The following is a 25,624-nucleotide window of genomic DNA, read 5'->3' on the forward strand; positions in this document are numbered from 1 at the left end:
TCTCTCTCTCTCTCTCTCTCTCTCTCTCTGCCTTTCTCTGTCTCTACTACCCTCTCAACTCCCCTTCCTATGCCCTGAATAAACTCTATTCTATACCATACTGTCCTGTGTCTGGTCCCTCAGGGGGAGAGGGATGCCTCAGCATGGGCCCTCGGAGTCACCTTCTTCTCCCATATCTGACTACACATCCACCAAACATATTCCTTCTCTCCTTATCTTTTTATAAAACACAAGGTTTATAGAGCTTATTTCATTGTCAAGGCATGGTTTTCTTTGGGGATTAGTTTTGAGAAATTAGATCTATTTCATTGTACTTTACTTTTCCATGTGTTTATTTTTGGCGCTCACTATGTCATGCTGGCTGGCTTGGAGCTGGCTACATAGACTAGGTCTTTAATCCCAGCATGCTAGAGGCAGAAAGGCAGAAGGATCTCTGTGATTTGGAGGTCAGCCTGGTTCACATAGAAAGTTCTGGGGCAGCCAGAGCTACATAGATAGTGAGATCCTATCTTAGAACAAGACAACTCCCTGCGGTTCCAAGTGACTGTCTCATAACATTAATGGTGATTATTTCTTTAGTATGTATTATAACTGTTGCTTTTACTAAAGGCTGACTAAACAAACACACACACCCACCCCCGAAGATAAATGGTGTACTTGACTATAAAGAAGCTGAAGAAAAATCTTGGGATGTAGACTGCCAAGGATGATATTCAAAACACATCCCCCATCCCCATCCACAGAGACTGGGCCAAGGTTCTTTCCCGGGGGAGAGGATGGGAAACTGTAAATATTCTCTCTTAGCTGTGAGGCAGGACTTCTTTGCACACAGTCATTGCATCAGTATTCAAGAGGAGCAAATAACCCATGCCATGTGATTCAATTGTCTTACCAACTATCATCTGATATTGAGGTTCTAAAGGCACACCCATGGGGTTCCAGGTTTTGGGTCCCCAAAGAATTGAGCAGAGGTGCACAGATGCATCAGAGGTGGGGCTAGATTATTGAGAAAACACTCATCTTGCTGCTAGAGCACTTGCCTAGCATGTGTGGGGGCCTAGGTTTAGTTGCCAGTATGGGGGTGGGGGTAGGGCACACAAACCAAAAGTAAAATGAGAGAGTGGAGATACAGTTCTCATTCTAGGGGAATGGCCAAGAGCCACCCCAGGCAGGGTTACAAGGTAAGAAACAAACAAGTGCCCAAGATTCACAAAAAGCCAATGTTGTGTGAAATCTGAGTTTTTCTGACTTTTGGGTATCAAGCTGTAAGCTCATACAAGAAAGCCCTGTGTAGTTAAATGTGAACTCAACTTCTGTGAGTTTGGCTTGCATACTCCCTACCCCCATAGTTCCTTGCTGACCGATGACAGCCCTTGGGCTGAACCCTTGCTGCCCAGCACAATCCCCCAAGCCAGCCATCCACCTGGTGCTCACAGCATGAAAGGGACCCATGGGTGGGTATAACCACTAAGGCAGCTGTGTCTGCAGGGGGCCAGAAAAACAGTTGTCAGACAAATTGTGCAGCAGTTTCCACCTTGTAGTTGTTACATTTTACATGGCTATTTCCAAATACCTGATGACCGGATCATAAGGAAGAAAGAAGGGGTTTAGATTACTTAAAGACAGGCAGTGGGAGCAAGAGCCTGCGGTTGGGAAGCAGAGGGATGGATGCCTAGGCTCTTAGCCCATGGGAGTAGTGCTGCCCACTATTGGGGTGGCTCTTCTGTTCTCAGAGAAAACCTGTGCTCTGAAAAACCTCTCATTGACATATTCAGCAGTGTAGTGTGTGCCCTAGCTGTTTTTAAGCCCAGTTAAGTCAATGGTGAAGATCACTCATTGTTGTGGATTTGGTCTAATGCTGCCTGTATTATGTTAATTTGGTCGCCAAAATTGCACGAGAATCCAAACGTCCACAAGGTGCTGAGGGACCTTGCTCCCAGTTGGTTTTGATTGGTAAATAAAGTTGCTAGCAGCCAATGGCCGGGCAGGGAGACAGAGGAGGGACTTTAGGATTCCTGGGCAAGGGACAAAGGAAGAAGCAGAAAGAGAGGTAGCTGCCAGGCCAGGGAAGGAAGAGTGGCCAGGCCAGAGTGATGCAGAACACAGAGAGAAAGAGTCATCATGTAGGTGCCTGTGAACGCAGCCAAGACGGCTGCAGGTCTGGATCTGGGACAGCAAAGATGGAATATAGGTTTTAGTAAGTAAGAGCTGGGAAGTGTTGGAGGAGGTACGTCACCCATGCGGAGGTTACGAAGTGGCCCAGCCATTGAACTGTTTAAGGCATATTAAAAGATAAAGGCTGTATGTGTGTGTCTTTCATTCGGGAACCCAGAACTTTAGGACAGGTAGGTAGGCCAGTAACCTTAATTGGGTTCAGCTACAACCCATCCTAAAGTCTAAGGAAAGGCTGGGCAAATAGTTTGACCTCTTCTTTTTGCACATCCTTTCTTAAAAGATTCCTTCCTGGGTAATGACCCTGGATACGCCTCTGTTCCGCTCAACTTCCTGTGGGTTTTATATTCCACTGTTTAAAAGCTTTGTTTGTTTGTTTGTTTTGTTTGCCTGTTTCTTTCTGCTTCGCAGCTTGTCACGTTTACATTGTGAGTGGCACCTTATGCTGAAATACACTTTGAGTTGTCAGAAGCGGGAAAGACTGTCAAAGACTCCCAGCAAGGTTCTGATGGGACGGTGTTCTGGCTTAGTTGAAAGGAGGCGGGGCCGGCACATGCGCATCTCACCCTCCGGACCCCATTCCATTTGCTTCTTCTCTTGTCACGTGTGTCTTGACTTGGCTTGTTTTTTTTTGTTTTGTTTTTTGTTTTTTTGTTTTTTGTTTTTTGTTTTTTCCCTAAACATGGGAGTCTTTGGAGCATTGTTAAGTCCACAGCAGGAGGATCACATCTCCCACTGTGTGTGTGCTTGGTGGTTCTGGGCTCTTGCCTCTTTCTGGACCTCTCCCCTTGACTTTCAGAAGGCCAGACATTCCCTTCAGTAGTGTGGGAGTTTCCCACTGCAAAGGCCACTTGCTATTCTTTCTTTCTGGAAGCCTGATTGAGCTGAGTGTTTCTGCTGCAGACTGTATCCTTTCTGGTGCCACGTGGTCATTTTTGTCCCTCACCTTCCCGATGTTGAAAGTCTTTGGACAAAACGGTGAATTCTTTTTCTTCTATTTCGCCTTCTTTACCATGTAGTTCCTTCTTCTTGGGATTGTACTATGGTATCTGAAGTAGGATATGCTTGTGATTCTTTGTATTATTAAATAGTGGTGGCTTCATGGTATAAAATAAGATCCTAAGCTAATTGATACAAAGTAAATTGCAGTCCCCTTTGGGGATTCTTGGTCTTATTAATAAAATAATTTTAAAATGAAGGACAATTTTACTAGCGTTTGCAAGAAAAATACCAGAGCAGGCAAACTGTAAACTTCAGTTGCTGCCCAGAGAAGGATGACGGATAACTGAGCAACTCTTGACATTTAAATTGGCATGAGAGTTGGAAACATTGCAGGCAGGCACTCACATGGCAGGGAGAGTGGTTCTAGAAAGTAAGGAAGTCAGAAATGCTGATAAAAAGCTAAAAAAAAGAAAGCATGCTTAGAAAGAAACAGAAGGAGAAATAAGTTGCATTTTCCTAAATACCTTTAAAAAGGGGGCAGACCTATGACTCTTACTTATGTGGCCTATAAGCTTCTTCACTGGGAGGCCATGGGGAAGTGGGTTCTGGGAAGGAAAAATAGTGTCAGATTAAAGGACATTTCACTCATCTTGAGCAATTCTCATGGTGAGTTGACCTTCCCAGTAAGATCCCTTAGCAAAGTGATTGACCCTTCACAATTGGATAGTTAAGCTCAGGCCAGAAATTCTCTTCTCTTGGCCAAGAGCTTTATCTGCCCTGACAGGATTATCTCTGACTTCTGTGAAGTCTGGATAGGGTGACCAGTCTACATTGGTAGTAAAGACCAGAAGGGTGGATTCGTCCTCATCAGAGATGCTAGGCCAGACTTCCTCATCATCTCAGAGTCTAAACCTGCTCCTAGCAACAAAGGAGCAGTGAGTTCAAACTTGTTTCATTAAAATGGATGTTGCCAAAGTAGGCCTTCTGTCACATCTCTCCTTTACATCCGGTGGACAAGCACTAGGACCTGTGAGGGTATCCTTCTGAGATGTGGAATATGTTTACTATGTGTATCAGAAAGACAGTGGAAGTAATCTACCCACCAAGGGGCATGTGTGAGCTCGGCTCCAGAACCAGAATGCTATCCTTAGCAGCCATCAGGAGATCATCACTTCAGTACAGACAAAAACTACACAAACACATCATGGTCAGCTAGTCATCTGAACACACACATTTATAAGGACTTTTCTTTATATTAAACACAATATAATTTAAAGGAAAACGTGCAGTTATATCACAAATGTCTAAGACATGGATTTAAGAATGAATGATGCCAAACTACTTGCATAATTATATGTCTAAGAATTAAATGTTAATACCCAGTAAATATGAAGTAACTTAGCAAATACACAAAACAATGAGGCCCCATTAGTCTCTGAAGCATTCCCATGGCTGTGAAGTTCTGCAAATAATTCCGTGAAATAGATGTGCCACTCAGAGGTAGATGAATCTGTGTTTGCTAATGTATTGAAAGGCATCTGCGGGGGATGGGAAGAAACTCCTTAATACAATAATAAAACCCACATTCCTTGTGCAGGATAAAGTATTTTTTTAAATACATGAATAGGCTTTTTTTTTTTTAAAAAAAAAAAACCACCCTGTTAAAAGCCTAAACTCCTGTCACAGGAAAAGACTGCTATGCACTATTTGTGGTAATGTGATCTACCTTATAAAACTTTATCTTTTGTTCTAATCCAAGATCAGTTTTATCCATTGTAAGTCATTTTAATTATACACTATTTTAGTTAGTTGAAAATTTACTTTGTATGTATGTGTGTGTGTGTGTGTGTGTGTGTCTGTCTGTCTGTCTGTCTGTCTGTCTATCTATCTCTTGTTCTCATTCTGTCTCTCTTAAGGCACAATACTGACACTGTGGAGGAGTCTCCAAACGCTGGAGAGGAGGGGAGGGGAGGGAACGGGAGGGGAGGGGAAGGGCAGGTATGTCAGTGCTGGGATAGTTTCTTGTTGGCCTTTAACAAAGCAAAACCCTGGAGAAACACATGAATGAAAAGAAGCTAAGTGCCCTCCATGCAGGAAGAAGGGAGAGAGCTCAGTTCTTCATCAACCAAGGGATTCATGACAGGGCGCATCATTTCACCAACTTTTGTTAGGGGATCAATTCCCTTGCTCTCTGACTCCTTTGTGGTCTTTCTGTGGAAAAGGGAGGAAAACATGCCCTACTTTAAATGTCTTGTCAAAGTGGAAGTAGCCACTCAACCCCAGAAACGTCTCCTCCTTTGATAGGAAAGTGGCAACACGGTAGGGTGGCTGTAAACTGATGCCCCTGTCCTGAAATGTCTGTCATTGTTATGCAGTATTAGGATCATTCTAGGAAAATGACTCAAGGAAACATATTAACCTTTAAACAAACACCAGGGACCCCACAATGGGTTTTCACAATTGATCTTTGTGTTAATCTTGAAAATCATCCATGTTATTTCCATGTGAACTATGAGTGTAGCACATTCACTATCCACAGTTGAGATTCTTTTTTTTTTATCTGTATGCATGCATTTGTGGATATTGTAATAGGAGTAGTCACAGTTTTCTTCCAAATTACACATAGCTGGGTGCTGGTAAGCAAGTAGCTATCTGTGCCACGTTCATTTGTAGTAACCTGGTGAAAACTCTTGCATTCTTTACCTCATGGATGCTGTCAGGATTAGAAGGGGGAAGGAATGCAAAAAGATGCTCATGTGGTCGCTTTCAAGGTCATACAGTTATAAGGATTTCCCATTTGTAAAGCATCTGAAGTACTACAAATATTCTCTCTTTTTTCCCTATCAAATGACTGAACTGGTTTCCATACCAACATTAAAGACATGTTTTCTTTTTTTAAAGATTTATTTATTATTATATATAAGTACACTCTTCAGACACACTAAAAGAGGGCATCAGATCTCATTACGGATGGTTATAAGCCGCCATGTGGTTGCTGGGATTTGAACTCAGGACCTTCAGAAGAGCAGTCGGTGCTCTTAACCATCTCTCCAGCCCAAATACATATTTTCAAAATAAACTTTCAACTCTTTAAAGTCAAACTATGATTGTCCCTAGAGACACTGCAGGTATGGCTTCTGTGTCACATGTATGTCAGTAGGGGGCAGAGAGGAGGGTGGGAGAGCTGGCCCTGGGATCATGATAGCACGAGAGCTGGTCTTGCCCCTCACTTGCTATAGAGGGCAGGCTCTGCACCTCTTCTGGGCTGCACAGTAGAGCTGGCCTTAGATGTGAGCATCACAGGTGAGCTGGCCCTGAGGGTGTGAGAGCAGGACAGCTGGTATGCTGACCACCTCAGATACCTCTCAGGCCCAGATCCAGGATGTGAATGAATTGGCCAATCCCATCATCTACCCCATCAATGAACTGCGGGAGTGTATGAAGAGGCCAGTCCTGCAGATCCTACAGGATCTCCATGATACAGGGCAACAACAGGATCTCCAAGAGGAGTCTCAGTGAGCTTCCAATACCGATAGTGTAGCAGAAGCCAGAGGCCGCGCATCAGCCAAACGACTCATTGCAATGACCATTTGCAAGCAAAGACAGGTAAACAAGAGTATATCGCGAGGCACACTATGACATACTACAGCTTCCACAAGGATTTTTATTTTTCTCTGTTGGGGGAGAGGTTGCAAGGATGGAGCATGGGTATGAGAGGAGGGGGAGACTGGGGTGCATGTTGTTAACAAAGAACAAATAAAATGTTTCTAGAAAATGCATACTATGAGTCTGCATTTAATTTCCAGATTGTCATTTCTATGATCCTCCTCCCAGAAACAGCTGTATTCCCAGTACTGATGTGTAAGAAAATGCTCTCTGTTTGATTTGGCTTTGAGACAGAGTCTCTCTCTATTGCTCCGGCTGACCTGAAACACACTAGGCAGACCCACCTACCTCTGCCTCACCAGTCCTGCCATTAAGATTAAGGGCATGCACCATCACACCCAGCCATTTTTATATTAATTTTTTACAATTTTATTTTTGTGACAATATCTGTCTATATATCCTTGGCTGTCCTGGAACTCACTATAGAGACCAGGCTGGCCTTAAACTCATAGAGATCCCTGTGCCTCTGTCTCCTCAGTGCTGAGATGAAAGTTGGCTTTACATGTGTTTCAGTGTTAACTTTGAAACTGCTATGGTGGGAAATAATTTACAGTAAAGTGGCTTGATAGAACCTTTTGCTGCTCACAGGGGCTTCCTTGATTCTGAGCGTACACAGAGTCCTTACAAATGCCGGGCTGGGGTGGAGGGCAGCAGACATCATACTTGGCTTTGCTTAAGTGGGGTTTGCTATTATCTTTGAGGTTAAAAAGAGTGGAATCTAAGGCTGATGTTCTAAGAAGTTTCATTGTGGGACACAGATAGATACACACACGCCCCCGTTTGCTTGTCTAAAAGAGACTCTGTTCACCTCCTTCCGAAGACAGAGCCTTACTTGGTTACCAGCTGCCTGAGGGCAGGGTGAGTGGCCTGGTGTCTAGCCATCAGTCAGAATGGGGCAGTGCTGGTGCGGGTCTGTGACCCTCCCTATGTGGGAGTCTGAGGTAGAAAGACTGAAAGTTCAAGGCTTGCCAGAGCAAAAGAGAATGTTTACAGCCATTCTGGGCTAAACTGCATCAAATCAAAATGTTAAGAAAGGGTTGTACTCTATGTAGGTCAGAGGCCATGCCATGGAGCATGTGTGAGCCATAGGTACCATCCCTAGTTCTAAACACCATCCTGTGCATATTTCCCTGTGAAGCCATTGCTCCAGTCCTGTCACTCATGTGTTTTAAGGCTTTGTTGCTTTTATGTTTAGGAGGGCCACCATGGTAACATTTGGTTCTGCTTTTAGATTTTACCCTGTGATATCAACCAAATGTTGGTCTGTATCAGGAAGTTTGGAGGAAATCAAGAACTATAATTGACTTCCTATTCTCTATGGGAAATTACTCCATGTATTTGTTCTCAAAATATCAGAATATTAAAAAAAAAACAAAATACTGAAAACAAGGGCTTACTTTATTAAAAAATATTTTTTCTTTTTAAAAAGACTTTAAAACAATTACTGTATTTTAAGCCACATATTTAGTAAATAGATACCTTTAAAATTATGAAAAAAATACCAGTAAGAGGAAGAATAAGAGATGGGGAAGAGAGAAAGAATACTGACATTTCCTATTGAGGGAGGATAGGATTATTTTGTACTTAATATACTATCTAATTCATAGACAATAGCTTCAATAGAAGGATGCACAGCTGAGTGAAATTTGGCATAGAAGCTGCCGGCCACAACACAGGACAATGCGCCATTCGTTACCATATTCACTTCCTGACCTGAGGGCCACCAGGCAGTCAGTCTCAGAAGCTCTCAACCACTAGAAACAGAAAGCCAGTTGAGAACAATTGCTCTAACTGTCATCAGAAGATGAACTGAAAGCTAAGCAGTGACAGTTCCTATACTATTGGCATCATGGTAATTCTCAAATTCTGAGGTAGCCAAACATGGAGCTAAGCATCTGCTGGAGGTAAAACAAAGAAAGGATGATAATGAACTGTTTAATCTGATAAATGGACCCCTGGGCTGACAATACTTTCTGTCCCTGTGAGTCCCCTGGGGGACCTTTGTGCTATAGATAGGACTCGCTAAGCTCCCTAACAGAAGGATGCTATAGTCCATCTCATCTCTTGAAAGACACTGGATGGGAAGGGAAAGAGGCAACAGGTACTTCTCCTTCAGGACTAGTGCAGCTTCCCTTTCTCAGTTGAGAGATGGTTGGTACTCACATGCACTCACTGATAGACAGGCTGGTACTCACAGGTACCCACTGATAGACAGGCTGGTGCTCACAGGTACCCACTGATAGACAGGCTGGCACCCACTGACACACTGAAATGTTCTGAGATGAAGTTTGCGTCCAACTATCTCCTGTCTACCAGGACAGCCCAGCTTGGCCAAGGTGTGGCTGAAGTGGGAGGGGCTTCATGCAGCTCCAGAGGGTTAGGCGAGAGCATTTATTTTGGTATGAAACGTATTCACTGGGTTTAGGAAATGGGCATTACCCTGCTGAAGTGTTCCTGTTCTAAACAGAATTTCAAACATAACTCAAAAAGACTCTTCTAAAGAGATAGGCAATGTAAAAGAAGCTTTTACACAGTGAACAATCAAATCGACAAACCACAGATAAGGTCCCAAAGGGGGAACCTCATAGCACTGGCTGGATGAACTGAGGAGGTCAGCCATGTTCTCTTCCTAGATCACCGAAGAGAATGATTAACAGTGATTGGCCACCTCCAAGACAATTTCTGGAGTGACATATATAGAGATCCCCATTATTTAGAGCAGATTTTAGCCTAATACAATTTCCTGTGGCTGATATAAGCCCCAGATGTTGCCGTGCGGCTGTTACTCTAAGACCAATCTCACTTGCCATCACTGTTCTAGAACGCATGCTCACGAGGCATTCTGGTTGTATAAAGCATGTTAATAAATACCTCTCACCCTTCACCATTGGTAAAGATGTTTCTTATTATTTATGGGTTCAATACTGCAAACATCTAGGCTCAGTTCTTGAGAACGTTGTCACGTGGCGAACCTAACTATGGCGTCTCTTTGTCGGCACGTCTACAATTCTTCTGCTCTACACCAAGGCTGGGTACTCGTGAGGCCGATTAATGAGAGCCTGGCTGCTAATATATACCGAAGACATCAGTCTCTTAAAAATCGTTTCCAGAATTAATATATTCTTTGGTTTAAGTTAAGGTTGTTAAATAAGCATGTGAGACAAAGGAGGTCTGAGGGAAATGAGAGGCAATTCAGATCCAAACAAGTTTTCCTTTCTAGTCATTCCCTCTATGTTTTCCCAACAGTAAGAGGTGATTGGTGGGTTGAGCTAGCCCTGGTCATGACTTCATGCTGTCTTCAAGGATTAGAAAACTTGTCGTTTCAGTGTGTTTGTCACGCTTCGGGGCTACCAATTCAAACTGTTCAGTTATACCAAGAATAAACAAATGATAACAGCACCTTCAAATTTCACACTAACGCAAGAGAGTGTTAGCTAGCTCCTCTCAGACTTCCCAGAGAGTTCTTGAGCACCTTTGAGCACCTCTGAGGTTCATCTCCCCCACCCCATACCTAAAGCAAGAAGCACCTCCCCTGCCAGCCCATCAAGGCTCCAAGTGAGCATCCTGGATGCCTTCTGGGCAGCAGGAAAGATGTGGCCTGAATTTGTCCTTTGATGCATGTACGGTACAATTGAGTTCAAATCAAAACCTTTTAACACAGTCAGGGGCTCTTAGCACCTTTGTCACAGAAAGTTCTCAGTTTTCTGCCGCTACTCCTAAGCAGTCAGGGTTCCTGCCCCGTCTTCTGAGGCACACGAAGAGAAGGTCATCACACCTCCGAGCTGTCACTGGAGTGGCTCTGCGAGGACATCATGGGCTCGGTGCTTCCAGAGCTCTTTGGAGTATCCTTGCCCTTGCTACTCCTGTTCCTGCACATGACCACCACAGCCACAGCCAGGCAGACAGTGAGCAAGCCCACCGCGAGGCCTCCAAGCACAGTGATGAGGCTCACTTCAGAGCCGGGACTATTGAGCTCCCAGGGCAGGATGCCGTCAGGAGGAATTCTTCCGTGGGGGACCTGCCTCTTGCCATGGCGGTCCAGGGAGATGTGTTGGATATTTGTTCCCCGGTTGTTCTCAGCACCAATTTCCCCTGCCAGTGAAGGTGTGCTCCTGATTGCTCTCTTCTCCCAGCTCTTGGTAGTTGCCTGGGGTGGTCCGTGATGGACCACAGAGTGATACTGGTACTCCAGGCTCCTCTTGCCAATGCCTCGATGGGTGTTGTCCTTAGACTTTACTGTATAGATTGTGTGTATGTACCATTCTCTGCCCAAGGCAACCTAGGAAATACAACCCCAGATTTAGGAAGTTAAATTCAGTGTGCACCCAACTCAGGATTATCTGCAGAAGAAATTAGTAATAGAGGTCATGATAAATGATCATTTTGAAGCTGGGCAGTGATGGCACATGCCTTTAATCCCAGCACTTGGGAGGCAGAGGCAGGCAGATTTCTGAGTTTGAGTCTACAGAGTGAGTTCCAAGACAGCCAGGGCTATACAGAGAAACCCTGTCTTGAATCCCTCCTTCCCCCAAAAAACCCTTAAACAAAACCCAAAAACATTTTGTCTGTGAATTAATCTACACCACACTCTTCTGTGACAAGCTTGTATAAAGTCAACTCCATAATATAGTCTGTGTAACTCCCCTCCTTTTTATTTTGTGGTTTGGGGGCTCAATCTCAGGCTCTTATATACACTAGGCAAGTGCTGCATCATTGGCATATGCCCTCTGAGCATCCTGTATCACTCTTAGGTGACCATGTACTGTATTCGCAGTCACTGGGAACACTACAATCATTTTGATCTCTCAGTCTATCTTACTAATTTAAAAGTAAGTTGATGGGACCACACAGTTTGATGTTTTGCTCCATCTTTTACCTGGTTAGTGCTAAAGGCAGAACCACAGTTCAAACCTTCTGCTTTAGTCCATCCGCATCATACTTACTTGCATGAAAAACCACAGGAAATGAGAAATCAGATTTTTGTTTGTTTCTTTTGTGGGACAGAGTTTCACATGTAGCTTTGAGGGGATCTAAAAATGTTCACTGTGTAGACCTGGTTGACCAGGAACTCTTGGAGATCTGCTAGCCTCTGCCTCCCGAGTGCTGAAATAAAAGGCACGTGCTACCCCCCACCTTCCATCAAATCAGTTTTTAAGCTTTTCCAGAGCCTGGAAAAGGATTGTGTGTGTGTGTGTGTGTTTGATAATTCTGAGGGGTATTTAAGATATGGTGAAGTGAGCTGTTTTTCAAGTTCAGAATAAAAATGATAGAACACATGCTTAAAAGGATTCAGAGGAAGAAATAGGCTTCCTTCGTTGGAAGAAATAGGTCCTTTGTTGGAGATGGCTCAGTTGGTAAAGTGCTTACCTTGTAAGCATGAGGACCTGAGTTTGAGCCCCAGAACCTAAATGAAAAAGCTGGGTATGGGGGCCCTAATTTGTCCCCCATGACTAGGAATATGGAAGTTATTGGCCCCTTGAGACTTCCTCCCTAGACAGCCAGGATTTTTCAATGAGTCCAAGGCAGTGAAAGGCTTGACTCAAGTATGAGGGGGACAGTTCCTGAGAAAAGAACCCAAAGTGTCTATGACCTCCACATTCATGTGCATGTATACACACACACACACACACACACACACACATACACACACACATACACACACACACACACACACACACACACATATATACATGTACATATCCTGTAATATGGGCATGTTCTCTCTTTTTCATCCAATACCTACCCCCACTCACATACCTATACACACACATTATTTCTTGAAATTGAGTTAAAAATAACACATTTCCCCTGCATATATAAAATCCTGTTTGGGTAATTCTTGGTAAATATCCTAAAGAATACACTTGTGCGCCAATGTATCACAACATAAGCACATTTCTCGACCTTGCAACCTATCCATCAAGCATGGCTATAACTACCTGCATGTCTCTATACCTTCTGTTTCTGGGTCAGGAGTTTTGGTCTTGGTCTATGTAATCTTCAAGAGTGGAGATTTATTTCCTGTTCAAGATTGCTTTTCTGAGTCTATCCGTTCATATAAGACCTTACTCCAAAAAGGCATACCATAAAAACATAGGAAGGGAGCTTTGAATAAGAAAAGTTAACTGCCTAACTGTCAAAGATCTGTTGTAAGCCGAATTAGAATATTTATTACACATTTTTAAAATCAACAACAACAACAATAAAAACAAAGAAAACCAATTGCCAGGCAGTGGTTCCAGCACTTGAGATGCAGAGGCAGGCAGATCAAGGCCAGCCTGGTCTACAGAATGAGCTCCAGGACAGCCAGGGCTACACAGAGAAACCTGTCTTGAAAAACCAAACCATGATTTTTTTTTTTTTTTTGAGACAGGGTTTCTCTGTATAGCTCTGGCTGTCCTGGAACTCACTCTGTAGAGCAGGCTGGCCTCAAACTCAGAAATCCACCTGCCTCTGCCTCCCAAGTGCTGGGATTAAAGGCATGCACCACCACTGCCTGGCAAACCATGATTTTTTTTTTAATATTCATTTTATATGTATGGGTGTGTTTTGGCTGTGTGTATGTTTCTGTGCCACATGCATGACGACAGAAGAGGGCATTGGAGTTTCTGGAGCTGGAGTTATAGATGAGTGTGAGCCATGGTAGGAATTGAATCCAGGTCTTCTGCAAGACCAGACAATGCTCTTAACCACTGAGCCATATCTCCAGCCACCATTAAACAGTCTTATACTAATACATTAATAAGGTAATAATAGGTAGAATTTATAATGCATCAAATAGTTCCATCTATTCCATTTACTATGTTCGTTTTTATTTTCATTTTTTTTCTGTGATATGCCTGAGACAGAAGTGTTAAGCACTTACCTATAGTTACATAGCTACTGTATGTCTAGTCTTACCTGAAAGAGTGGTGTTGAGTCTACTTTAAAACCATCTGATCCAGGCTGATTCACTAAGAGAGCAGCTTCAGGGTCATCCACTGCCAGTTTGGCGTTAAACAGGACATCTCCAAAGCTGGTGGCTTGTGTCTCTGGCTGAGCCTTATCCTTGAAGCAAGAAGGAAGATAATTACGTCTGTAAACAGTGCCAAGTTTGCAAGGACAGAAAGCTTTCCTGTAACTTTAGGCAAGCACAAATCATCATAAAATATCACTATATAATTTAAGTAAAACAATGCTAGTGTTTTAAAATATTAGGTAAGAAGACTTCTCCTTGACACTTGATACAGTTTGTTGGACCAACACACTTACCACAATTTTGAATCTATGTAAGAGTGAAGGAGAATCAGCCAGGCAACCATATTCCGCATTCGCTGGGCTATATTTGGGCACATAGCCGTCATCCCCCGTGCATAAGAACACCTTCTCAATGCTGCAGTAAAAGGAGTCACCAAGGTTCTGGACAGGATCCACCATGACACGACCATAAATCACATCCCCTAAGACAGAGACAGAAATGTAATTCTGTTATATGTGATGGCACCACAAACCATTAACGACAGCAACACAGATTATTTCCTTTGCTTCTTAACCTGTCACTGAACACTGAAGCTCTCTGTGTTCACCTCAGGATATTGTCTACTCTCAGGGACTCAGACAAGGGCATCCCATTGACTGAGCACTAAGAACCAAAGCACTATGGAGCCACAGTAATTTCAAGGTCTGACTTCTAATTTGACATTATAGCATCCCCTTTGCAGTTTACAGGAGTTTCTTAGTTGGTGAGATGCTGACTAATACAAACTAACACTAAAGGAGAAAATATCAATAACATGCCTAATTGAGTTCATTTGCTGTTGAAGGTGGGTTTAACAAAGCCCCTGGCACTGCACCTTATATCTGCACAGCTATGCTGCAGCCCTTCGGTACACTATATATTTTGCTAGGAGCTGAGCATGCAGCATCTATCAAGGGAGGTACACTTTCCCCCTATGAAGTGAAGAAGATCATAGACACAGAGGACAACAGAACATCACACATACATAGGACAGCAGGACATTAGACACACCAGACAACAGAACATCACACATACATAGGACACCAGGACATTAGACACACAAGACAACAGAACATCACAGACACTCAGGACCACAGAACATCACAGACACACAGGACCACAGAACATCACAGACACTCAGGACCACAGAACATCACAGACACATAGGACCACAGAACATCACAGACACACAGGACCACAGAATATCACAGACACACAGGACCACAGAACATCACAGACACTCAGGACCACAGAACATCACAGACACACAGAACCACAGAACATCACAGACACTCAGGACCACAGAACATCACAGACACATAGGACCACAGAACATCACAGACACATAGGACCACAGAACATCACAGACACACAGGACCACAGAACATCACAGATACATAGGACCACAGAACATCACAGATACATAGGACCACAGAACATCACAGACACACAGGACCACAGAACATCACAGACACATAGGACCACAGAACATCACAGACACACAGGACCACAGAACATCACAGATACACAGGACCACAGAACATCACAGACATCTAGGACCACAGATCAATCATAGACACAGAACAACAGAACCACTCTCTCATCTAATGAGTGTTACCTTCTGCAAAAGCAACATCGCTCTCCTGCCCAAATCCCATGGAGCCATCAGACAGCCAGAGAGTCTTCTTAGACAGCAGATACATGTGGGTGTTCAGGCTGAACTCGGCTGCCACTGGATCGCTGACCTACACCGAAGGAGAAACTTTTTTGTTTTTGTTTGTTTGTTTTTGTATCCGTCGGCCTGATGTATACAGGTGCGCACACACTGCTCACGAGCACATCATCACCTCACACGGCCATCCAGAACCCTGCCCTCAGTCTTCATTGTCCACCCAAAGGAACTTATAGAGCTGTCACTCTGACTATGCTTTTGAGAAACAAGACAGGTGATGTTAAATCATCTTTTCTTTTTGAGTGGGAGTAATGAGCGTCGCTTCTACTCATATCTAGGGTTGATTGTGGCACATATGAAAAGTATTTATAAGTATTATGGTCAGCATGAGGCTAACAGTATAAGTTCTTGGACTAAGGCTGGCACTCGACTTTTACAAATATCCCAGGCCAGTAATGTATTAAGAGGCAAATTCTCATATTCCTTGAAGACTAAGAGCAAGATGAAAGTGTAGACTTCTACAGAAAATCTTCACATCTCTAAACCAGCAAATTGCAGGAGAGAAAGCAAGATCAGATAACAGCTAAATAGTTCTTACATAAACTAAGACTATGGCTCTTAGGTTGGAAACTAACAAGTAAGAGAAGATCCCTTTCCCCTTTGCCCTCTTGTGGTTCCTTCCTGTACAACTTCCTTTTCTCTCAGTAGTCGAGAATTAAAGGACACCCACTTGTGAAGATGCATGCATTAAAAAAAAAAAAAGATTTATATTTTTACGTACAGGATTACTCTGTTTTCATGCATAGCAGAAGAGGGACTCAGATCCCATTACAGATGTTTTCAACTACCAAGTAGTTGCTAGGAGTTGAATTCAGGACTTCTGGAAGAGCAGCCAGTGCTCTCCAGCCCCCAGGATGCATGTACCAATGAAAGAAAACCACAACTTTGAACCAAGTGGATTCTGTTCTGACAGGTCTGTGAGATGTACCTGTTGGAATCGAATGTCAAGGTCAAAGGTGACAGGCTCTCTGGGGTTGCAGGTGACCGGCAGACGGTACTCCTGGTTGGATGGGGTGGTGCAGGGTACCAACTTTACTGTGTAGGTACCCGAATAGTCACGAACCTTTGAGGAGAGAGAAGGCATTTTCACTCTGAAATGGTCAATGTCATCTGACGGCAGCATGAACTGTCCCTGGTCGCACTTACCGCAAAGTCTGACATGAAACTCCACTGCTGAACTGGCTGATTATAGGTTGGTTCACTCCGTAGCAGGCGGAGGGAAAATGTGAGGCCTGGATGGTCCGCTGACACGATCAATGAGCTGGTAAAAGAAGCTGGAAGGACACCAAAGGGCACAACGGTCTACAGGTTAAACTGAAACAATCCACAACAGCATAGTCTTCCAAGTACCCAATCACCCAGAAGTCAATGCTTTCTCACAAGTCTTCAAGGACAGTGGATTCATCCCTATTTCAAAGATGAAAGAAGAATCTGGGCAGGTAGTCACTATTGGGACTTTCCCACCATCACCCACATAGGCTGCATGACTTTGGATTCCTAAGTCACTATCTTTTCTGATCTCTGTAATTTAGCCAAAAGGTAGGTGCTCAGGAGTGTTTACCCAGGGAGTCAGTTGCAGAGCAACCAGGGTGGAATGAATGCTGGACTAGCACATGAAAGCCATGGGCTGAACTTTAAAATACTCCACCAGCAAGCAAAGCCATTCCTACAACTGGGCTAGTCACAGATCCAGTTCATTAGAAACATGGGCACTTAGAAGAGACTTCAAAGTCCAGGAAATCCTTGGTCCCCAGAATTCATCATTTTAATGCAGTCCTGGGATCCCTTTAGGTTCTGGGTTTCTGACAGCTTAACCTGCTTTAAACATTACAATGAGCCCTCTTTTCTTTTCAAACACTCAGCTGTTTTCTCCTTTCTGAGAGCTTGTGTCCAGATAAAGGATGGCTGTGAGGATAGTGAACTCTTCCCCTTGCCGCCCGACAAGTGGCACAGCAGTGAGCTGGGAAACCAACTGGACAACGTGGAACATCCAAGAAAAAAAAATGAACTATTTGTAATGAAATAGCCTTTGTAACACAAACAAATGCCAGTTTGTTGACAGACATCTTATTAATATTCAGAGCACAGCCAGTTACTGCCTATCCAATCTCTACCCATTGCAGTTGACAAGGCTGAAACTTGAATATGAAAGCAAACTGCCTCTCTGTCTCCATTAAAGTTTCTCACAGAAAAAACTGAGCAGAAAATCGCTGGCAAATGAATCCACTGAAATGAGGTTTTGGTGCCATTGACCTGGAGCTCAGAAAAAGGAAGGAAAGCTCTTATTAAAATATCCCCAGCCCATTTTCTCTTACATGTATTCAGGGATGATACCTTTCTTTGAATGTCTGTATAGTGATAGTTTTCCATAGGGTAGGAGGCAGGTAGATGGTGACCAAGCATTAAGGACACAATTCCTCACATGGAACTTGTATGAAATGAAGGAAGGCCTTCAAAGCTAGCTTTGAGAACTGTGTGGATATGAATGAAGATGTTATCCTGTGGGAGCTACCTGCCCAGGGACGATGAAACTTACCAGGATGGGACAGCACAAACAAGCCGTGGAACTGAGCCTCTGTTTTGAAGTTCACAGCCAGGCGTCCCTCCTCACCAATGCGCATGCTGGTTGGGTAGAGAGAGCCTACAGAGAGAAGCCACATGAGGATAAAATGTAAGTGGCCAGAGACCCTCATCCATAGACATTTTTTTCTTCTGACCTATTTGGCCTAATGCCCAGACTCTTAACAAAAATGAACTCTAGTTGATGATGATGATGATGATGATGATATAGTTACAAGTTTCTTTCTTTGATAAGGATAAATGAAGGGCAAAATTAATTAAGTAATATGAGCCAGGTCACTATAAAATAACATAAATACTATGATACTTTTTTTTAAAAAAGTGGTTTTACAAAAACAAAGCTGTAATTGAGAGAGATTACAAATGGCCTTGCTGGAATTGTAAAGACTGATACATGTAAGTGAAAACACCTTTGAGCTCCCCAGAACAACTGCAGAATTGTGCGGGCTTAAAGAAAACTGTTGATTCTCAACTACCACCCTTGCCAAATTAGCAAGCTGAAAAACAAAATTGACTGGAGATTCCAAATAATTCTACAGCACTGAAGAGCTGTGAGTAGGAAAGAGAGTTTGAGGCTAGCCTGGGCTACACAGTCAGCCTAGTTAGGTCCTCCCAACCCCCTTCTCTGCCTAAAAGAGAAAGGGAATAAACATTCATTTTCCTGTGTATCTTCTAAAATAAAATGTGGAGTTAAATCCCTTGAAGCAATCTGGATTGACTGTCCAGGGTGGTCACTCTGCTTTCCTCATTGTTCGAAGGGGATTTTAATCTGTCCTATATGATGCAATTATACTTCAGGTATGTGATCAATTGGTCCTGTCTTCCCGCCTGGGAAAGTGTCAAGTTGCTGTGATATAGATGTTCATAGACTCAGCAGAGGAATACGAGTCTGAAAGGAAAAAGCATGAATTCTGTTCATGGGTCGTCTTGACACTCGTGAGCTTTGCTTGCTTTTGCTTATCACCACCACCACCACCATCTGAGAGCCAGTCTTACTACATAGCCCAGGATATCCTCCTGCTTCATCCTCTTAGTTCTGGGATTACAGATGCGAACCACATGCATAGATAACTTCTGAATTTCCCAATGCTGAAGGGCTCACAGTCAGGAGCTCTCCACTCCAGTGTCCTAAGACATTTGTCTACGGCATCATGGAACGATGGAGTTTTAACCAGAAGGCGATTGAAGCTTTGATGGCCCCTCAGAAGAAATTCAAACCTCAAGTTTAAGCAATGTGCTTGAGGTTACACGGATTACAGTTAACTAGTTAATTAGAATCAGAACTGGAACCCAGGACAGGGTTTATCATTGGACTTTAAAGCGATCCTCTCATTGAAGCAAACTGGAATCCCTCTATTTAGTAGAAACCAGAAAAACCCTATGGATTGCACTATGTAAAATATAAACAATTAGTCACTTACAATAGACAGTAAAATATGTCTGAAACAAAGACGTTAAACTTCATAGTCAATCACCATGCAAAGTTTGAAGCACTGAAATGATCTTTCCTTGACAAAGGTTATTAGTGAATATAAAAGTAAAGGTATCAAAAGGTGCTCCCTCCCCTGTAATTTTTACCTGCAATTAAGAAAAATATCTTCCTGAATAAACAAAGCACATGTAGGAAAGATGCTTTGGGAGTCACTGCAACCCACCTTGTAGTTCGGCTTCTGGAGGGCTGCCGATCCCATGATTCCACAAGATGGCAGTGTCGTACACGAATGTGAGCCTGAGCTCTGACTTCAAGTCGAAATGCTGCCAGCCTCCCACACCCACAGGGGAGTGGAACACGTAGGAAACATACAGAGGAACTCGAAGGGTCACATAGGACTGCACGAGGTTGAGGACCTGAAACAGTTGAACCGTTCCCATCAGCGTTAACCAAATCAGCCCACTTTTTTACCGGAAGCCAGATTTTGTGCCATCAGTGCAGAGAGTAAGACCCGCTTTCTCAGCACGGCTTTCCTTCACTTTTTTTTTTTTTTTTTTTTTCATGACAGGGTTTCTCTGTATAGCCATGGCTGTCCTGGAACTCACTCTATAGCCCCAGGCTGGCCTCGAACTCAGAAGTCCGCTTGCTTCTGCCTCCCAAGTACTGGGATTAAAGACGTGTGGCACCACCGCCAGGCTTCCTTCACTTCTTGAGGTGCACTGCTACCACTGTCGCATGCAACAGGGACGTGCACCAGCCTTCTTTAAAAATAACACTATTTTCAGCAAAGTATGTCCTTTTTACTTATGAGTAGTTTTATCAAGATACAAGTCTCATACTGCATAATTCACCCCGTTAAGTGGATAATTCAATGTTTTTTATATGTGCAAGGAGCTAGGCAGCCACCAACCTTTCGTTACTTCAACCAGAATCTTGTACCCGGGAACAGTCACTGTCTCACAGAAGGGGCAAACACAGATGCACTTCCTGCATTTACCTCTTCTGAACACTAGAAATGAATCTCGTCAGTTGCGCATTTTGGTGCTTCACTCCCTTCTGTTATGGGATATCAGGCAGACATATAGCTACCTTCCACTTTCTTGATCTTCATCAGAGGATGAGTTGTTACTGTAAGTTTGGAACTATTATGCAAAAATACATCTATGAACTAAGTTTAAAATCATTTAGAGGAAGTAAGGATGAACATTAAAGAAGTAAAACCAAGCATATTTAGGAATGACATGGTGTGGTTCCGATATCTCAAAATAATTACATGAACTGTTTTTGAAATTTATATTTTCTTTCTTCTGGTAGTCAACAGATAGGGTAAGTGAAGTCAGGAGGATAAGTTAATCCCTATCAAGTATCTACCGAATTTCAGACAATGTGTTGGTTACTAATAAAAACTTTGTTATTTCATTCTCACAATTGCATTTGTGTGTATGCAAAGCGATTTGATGGGTGAATGGATGATGGACAGAAAGCCAAAATGTAGAAGAGTGAACTCGCAAAGGAATTAGGCAAGTTCACCAGAAGTTTTGACAACGTATTTTTATACTAAGTGAATGAGTGTTTTGCCTGCACGTACATATGTGTACCACATGGTATATGGCTGGTGCCCACAGAAGTTGGAAGAGGGTATCTTGAAACTGGACCTACCCACAGTTGGGAGCCACCTTGTGGGTGCTCTGAGTCAAGCCCTGCAGAAGTGGCCAGTGCTCTTAACCACAGAGCCATCTCTCCATCAGTCCAGCCCTCTCAGCAGAACTCTCAGAACCTCCTGAGCAGCCAGTGGAAATCCGGAACCTAGTCTCCAGCCTGTGTTTATCTCTCCCACACAATACTACATTCCACACACTGCAAAGCGGTCTTAAAACCGGTTGCCTAACAAAAAATGGCTGTATTTTAATCTCCAAATGCTCTAAGGACCAGCACAACCATCACAACACCTCTCTGTGCAAGAGGAAATGGTTAGCTGACTCTTCTTGGAAGTTCCAATCAGCCTGTTAAAACTGGTCTCGGACAGAGAATCAACACGGGGACCAGGCGTGTGCTTAGGTCATGAGAAAGGCACTGTGGTATGTCATACTACCATGGAGTTAAGAGCGAACTCCTCAGATCACACACAGACAATCCAAACCTAATAAAAACACACAGTGAGAAAGAGTCACCCGAAAGGTGACGAGCAACTTGTTTGGTTTTCACCCATGGGATGCAAACAATTCTGTCCTTGTAACTGGAATGCTTCCCCCACCACCACCCCGAGCCCCTCACCCCAAGCCCCTCACCCCAAGCTCCCAAGAGCAGCCATAATTACTCCCACTGAATACTGAGTTCTGAATGGCAGTTAATACGGCTATCTGGGAGAGTGACTTGGTCAGCCCATATGCCACTGGTGATTAAGATGCATGTTTCATTCTGTGACTCTCTAGTAATCCATCAGCTAAGGTGTTAGGCTTTAGGCATGGATTTATAATTAAAAATGTGGCTTAATTTTTTGACAGCATTGACATACTCTCCAGCAACTGTGATTAGAACACTGTTCCAGAGGGAAGTTTTACCTTATTCTCAGTCAGATAATTGGAATATAACATCCTGTACAATTCTCATTGTTTAACTTTTGGGAACTTACTATGTAGCTTAATACTCATGGCAATCCTCCTGCCTCATCCTTCTTAGGGTTGCTGTAACAGGTGTGAGTCCTCACACCTGGCTTTATTTCGTTTAACTTTCAACATGGTGATTTCTAGATACAGGTCCTGCATCTTGTACATTTTTTATTTTCTTATATAAGGCCAGTTTTCCCCAGCTATTTAGAATCTCTCCCTGGAGGGCATAAGAGCTGAAGTGGAGCCTATTTCAATTACTTGGTCGCCTGCCTATTTATTTCTTCAGCCAAAGACTGCAATGGAACCAATTATTTCTGGTGGCACTTTTAAGAGCATTCAATCTCTTTTACCCTTTACCTGAGGACCTTTAAAGGTATAAATAATCAACTTAGGCCCAATGAGTGACCTTGCATGTTCTGATCGACATTTGAAGTTAATTAACAAAGGCAAATAACACCTTTAACAGGGTATTTAAAGGGACAGCCCAGAATGCAAATATCTTGGAGAAGTAACATATTGTTAAATTCATATTATGCTAGCAAGTGCCGGGCATATATAAGGAGAAGGTATTGTTTGCCTAAGGGCCTGAGACAGGCTGCTACTCTGATGTGAGATGGCAGGAGTGGGATCAATGACTTTATAGTATTGTATGTACATGGACACTCTTCACTCTGTCTCCATTTAGAGGGCTCAGTAGCCACACATAGCTGATGGTGACCACACTGGACAGAGCAGCTCTAGATTCTCATATTCCCTTTATAGCATTATATATACATATAACACACACACACACACACACAAATAGCTTATGGCAACCACACTGGACCGATCAGCTCTAGATCTCTATACTCAAGGTCTTTTAATTAGGCCACATGTATTGGAAATGCCACTGGAAAGCTATTTTACCAGTACATATTTATGGCCCTTAATTGCAGAACACGTGGTTTGCACTTATTTACCTGAGAGACTGAACACCCAGAACTGTTGGAATTCTTCAGGGATACTCCTGGTGGGGAATGCTCCCCAGCCCCCACTGCAATGTGTTTTTCTTGTGTCTTTTGTTGGTCCAAACATCTATCAAGATGGAGATATTGGTGACTATATAAGAAAGTCACCTATCTAAAAAGGCTGCATGCCTTGCGATGTACAGTGAGCGGCTCAGTTGAGGGGGCTGTTAAACTCCTCCTCAAGTTCTCTGAGTAATCTTCATCTAAGAGGTCTTAGGAGTAAGGGACCTTGGCTTCTGCCCAGTCCCAGCTCTTCAGAAGGTCTGTGAATCAATCGGATAGGAAGGAACAGACCCTGGGTCAGCATCAGTATTAAACCATTCATTCTGTAGACTGGAGGACAACTTCACGGAGTGTTTGGAATATAGGGTCATTCACAGTATAGTGAGCAACCCCAGAAATACTGTTGAGTATTTTACGGTGAAATGTTCAAAATGCAAACACCATGGGGCCATCGAGTTATGAGTCTGGGAGCTGAGGTGGCTCACACCTAGCCATGGGAGGCAGAGGCAGGTGGATTTCTATGAGTCTACCACAAGCCTAGTCTACACAGCGAGTTCCAAGCCAGCTAGGGCTACATAGACTATCTCAAGGGGAAAAAATGAGTAAGAAGCCACCACCATTAAAATGTCTATGTTTATGGAAAAGAGATTAGTACGACTCTGTATAATTATGGTGAATAATGAGTGCGGTTTTGCTTGACTCTCATTTGTTTTCCAGAGTTCAGAAATGATGTTATTTTGATTAAAATATTATTACAAAATTAATTGCTAAGTTAGATAAAATGGGCAGCATGATGTGGATTAGGTTACTCTTGGTGGACTTAGCGTGACTTATTAATCATATAGAAAGTGTAAGATAATGGAATGAGATGGTGTGTCCTTTGATATATATTCTGGAATGACACTGTATGAACTCTGACATACATTCTGGCCTCAGCATCGAGGTTTGTAAACCAAACACACATGTGAAAAGGAGGCACAATTACTCCTCAAACAAATAAACTAAGAAAAATATTTGCTTACTTTTCCAGGCCACAAAGCGCCTTCCCAGGTGTATACTGCAATTTCATGCTGTAAGGGCAAACTTTAATTGAGCTGCATTTCCGCAGCTTAGGTCTGCCATTCGGACAGTGTGAGAAGCTGCTGTATACCTAAAGACCATCGCCGTGCCGAACACCCAGCCAAACTGAGAAGAAGGTCATTCACTTTGCAAAGAGAAAAAAAATCACCAAAAATTCCAATTGTTTAAAATCTAAGTTTAGCTTCTGTCAAGTGTTTCTCATTGCATGCTCAAACAACCTTAAACAAGCAAAACAAATGAGCAAGAAAACAGAAAACAGGACATGTAGAGCAGTAGAGCCCAATTATTTATTAAATCTAATTTTTCTTTTTTTCTTTGCTTTATCTGCCTTTGCATTTCTGAAATTAATGACTAAAGATTAGTTTAGAGCTGAATAAAATTAAGGAATTTTAAAATTCTTTTTCTTAATAGGTGAAATTCCTAACCTTTTAATGAGTAGAATTTTACCTATATAAGTGTTGTTTGCTGGTGTGTATGGGTCTTCAACTTAGCAGTATTTCACAGCTCAGGAGCTATAGCTAGCACAGGTTAATAGAAATTGTTTGCACAGTGTCACCTTGAGCTAAAGTGCCAAGTCCTAACCTTTTAATGAATATAATTTGACCTATATAAGTCTTGTCTGCTGGTGTGTACGGGTCTTCCCTGGGATGCTAGAATATTTCCTGGTACAAACTAGTTGTCAAAGGACTATTTTGTGAATGTATAACTGACTAAAGAGGTCTTGCTATCAGCCTAAGAGAGCTACAAATTGCATAAAACTCAACAAACTTCACTGTTGTAGAACATAAAAATCCTAGATTTTCCCAGTCATTCCTTCATTTTGGCAACACTTTCTTACAGGTTAAGTAGTCTGGATAGTGAGTCTGGATGCAGAATATTCTGTGTGTCAGAAACACAGACACGATTGCGTGCGTGCACAGACACACACCACAGTAGCAACTTAGCAATATTTCACAATTCAGGAGCTATAGCTAGCACAAGTTAATAGAAATTGTTTACACAGTGTCACCTTGAGCTAAGGTGCCAAGTCTAAGGCTGGTGCTGGTGGGTGGAGGCCGTGTCTGTTCAGCGCTTGGCCAGGGTTTATAGTACATTTCTTGGCAAGTGAAAAACACCTGTGCGTGCTGCTAATGGGAGTGTTCAGAAACCCACAGACGCAAGCCTGCCACTGTGCTGATAGTCACCTGGATTTTTCACTAGTACTACAAATTCAGAAATGTGAACATTTGTAAGACTGAAGAAATTCTAAATCTGAATCTTTTTATTCTATGATGCAGTTAGAGAGCCACCTCAGGAATTTGGGTTCCCTATCAGGAGCACACCTCCAGCACCAGGACCCCACACCTCCAGTATCAGGACTCCCAAACCCCCAGCATCAGAACCTCCACACATCCAGCACCAGGA

General features: G+C 43.0%; 1 protein-coding gene and 1 pseudogene across 1 annotated transcript in view; one reads left to right on the top strand and one right to left on the bottom strand.

Moving 5' to 3' along the window:
• Nucleotides 1–6,220: 6,220 nt before the first annotated feature.
• LOC116094596 lies at nucleotides 6,221–6,345 on the top strand (annotated as a pseudogene).
• A 1,812-nt stretch (nucleotides 6,346–8,157) lies between these two features.
• Frem2 (FRAS1 related extracellular matrix 2) overlaps nucleotides 8,158–25,624 on the bottom strand; it is a 137,263-nt gene continuing 119,796 nt past the window's right edge. Inside the window, exons 17-24 of the mRNA XM_031373815.1 lie at nucleotides 19,745–19,937; nucleotides 18,046–18,150; nucleotides 16,656–16,783; nucleotides 16,438–16,572; nucleotides 15,396–15,522; nucleotides 14,032–14,219; nucleotides 13,681–13,827; nucleotides 8,158–11,059 (exon numbers count right to left, since the gene is read on the bottom strand). Of these exons, the coding sequence (XP_031229675.1) occupies nucleotides 10,550–11,059; nucleotides 13,681–13,827; nucleotides 14,032–14,219; nucleotides 15,396–15,522; nucleotides 16,438–16,572; nucleotides 16,656–16,783; nucleotides 18,046–18,150; nucleotides 19,745–19,937 (1,533 nt within the window). The 3' untranslated portion in view covers nucleotides 8,158–10,549. The remainder of the gene's footprint in view (nucleotides 11,060–13,680; nucleotides 13,828–14,031; nucleotides 14,220–15,395; nucleotides 15,523–16,437; nucleotides 16,573–16,655; nucleotides 16,784–18,045; nucleotides 18,151–19,744; nucleotides 19,938–25,624) is intronic.

Source organism: Mastomys coucha, unplaced genomic scaffold (assembly GCF_008632895.1).
Source record: "Mastomys coucha isolate ucsf_1 unplaced genomic scaffold, UCSF_Mcou_1 pScaffold16, whole genome shotgun sequence".
NCBI lineage: Eukaryota > Metazoa > Chordata > Mammalia > Rodentia > Muridae > Mastomys > Mastomys coucha.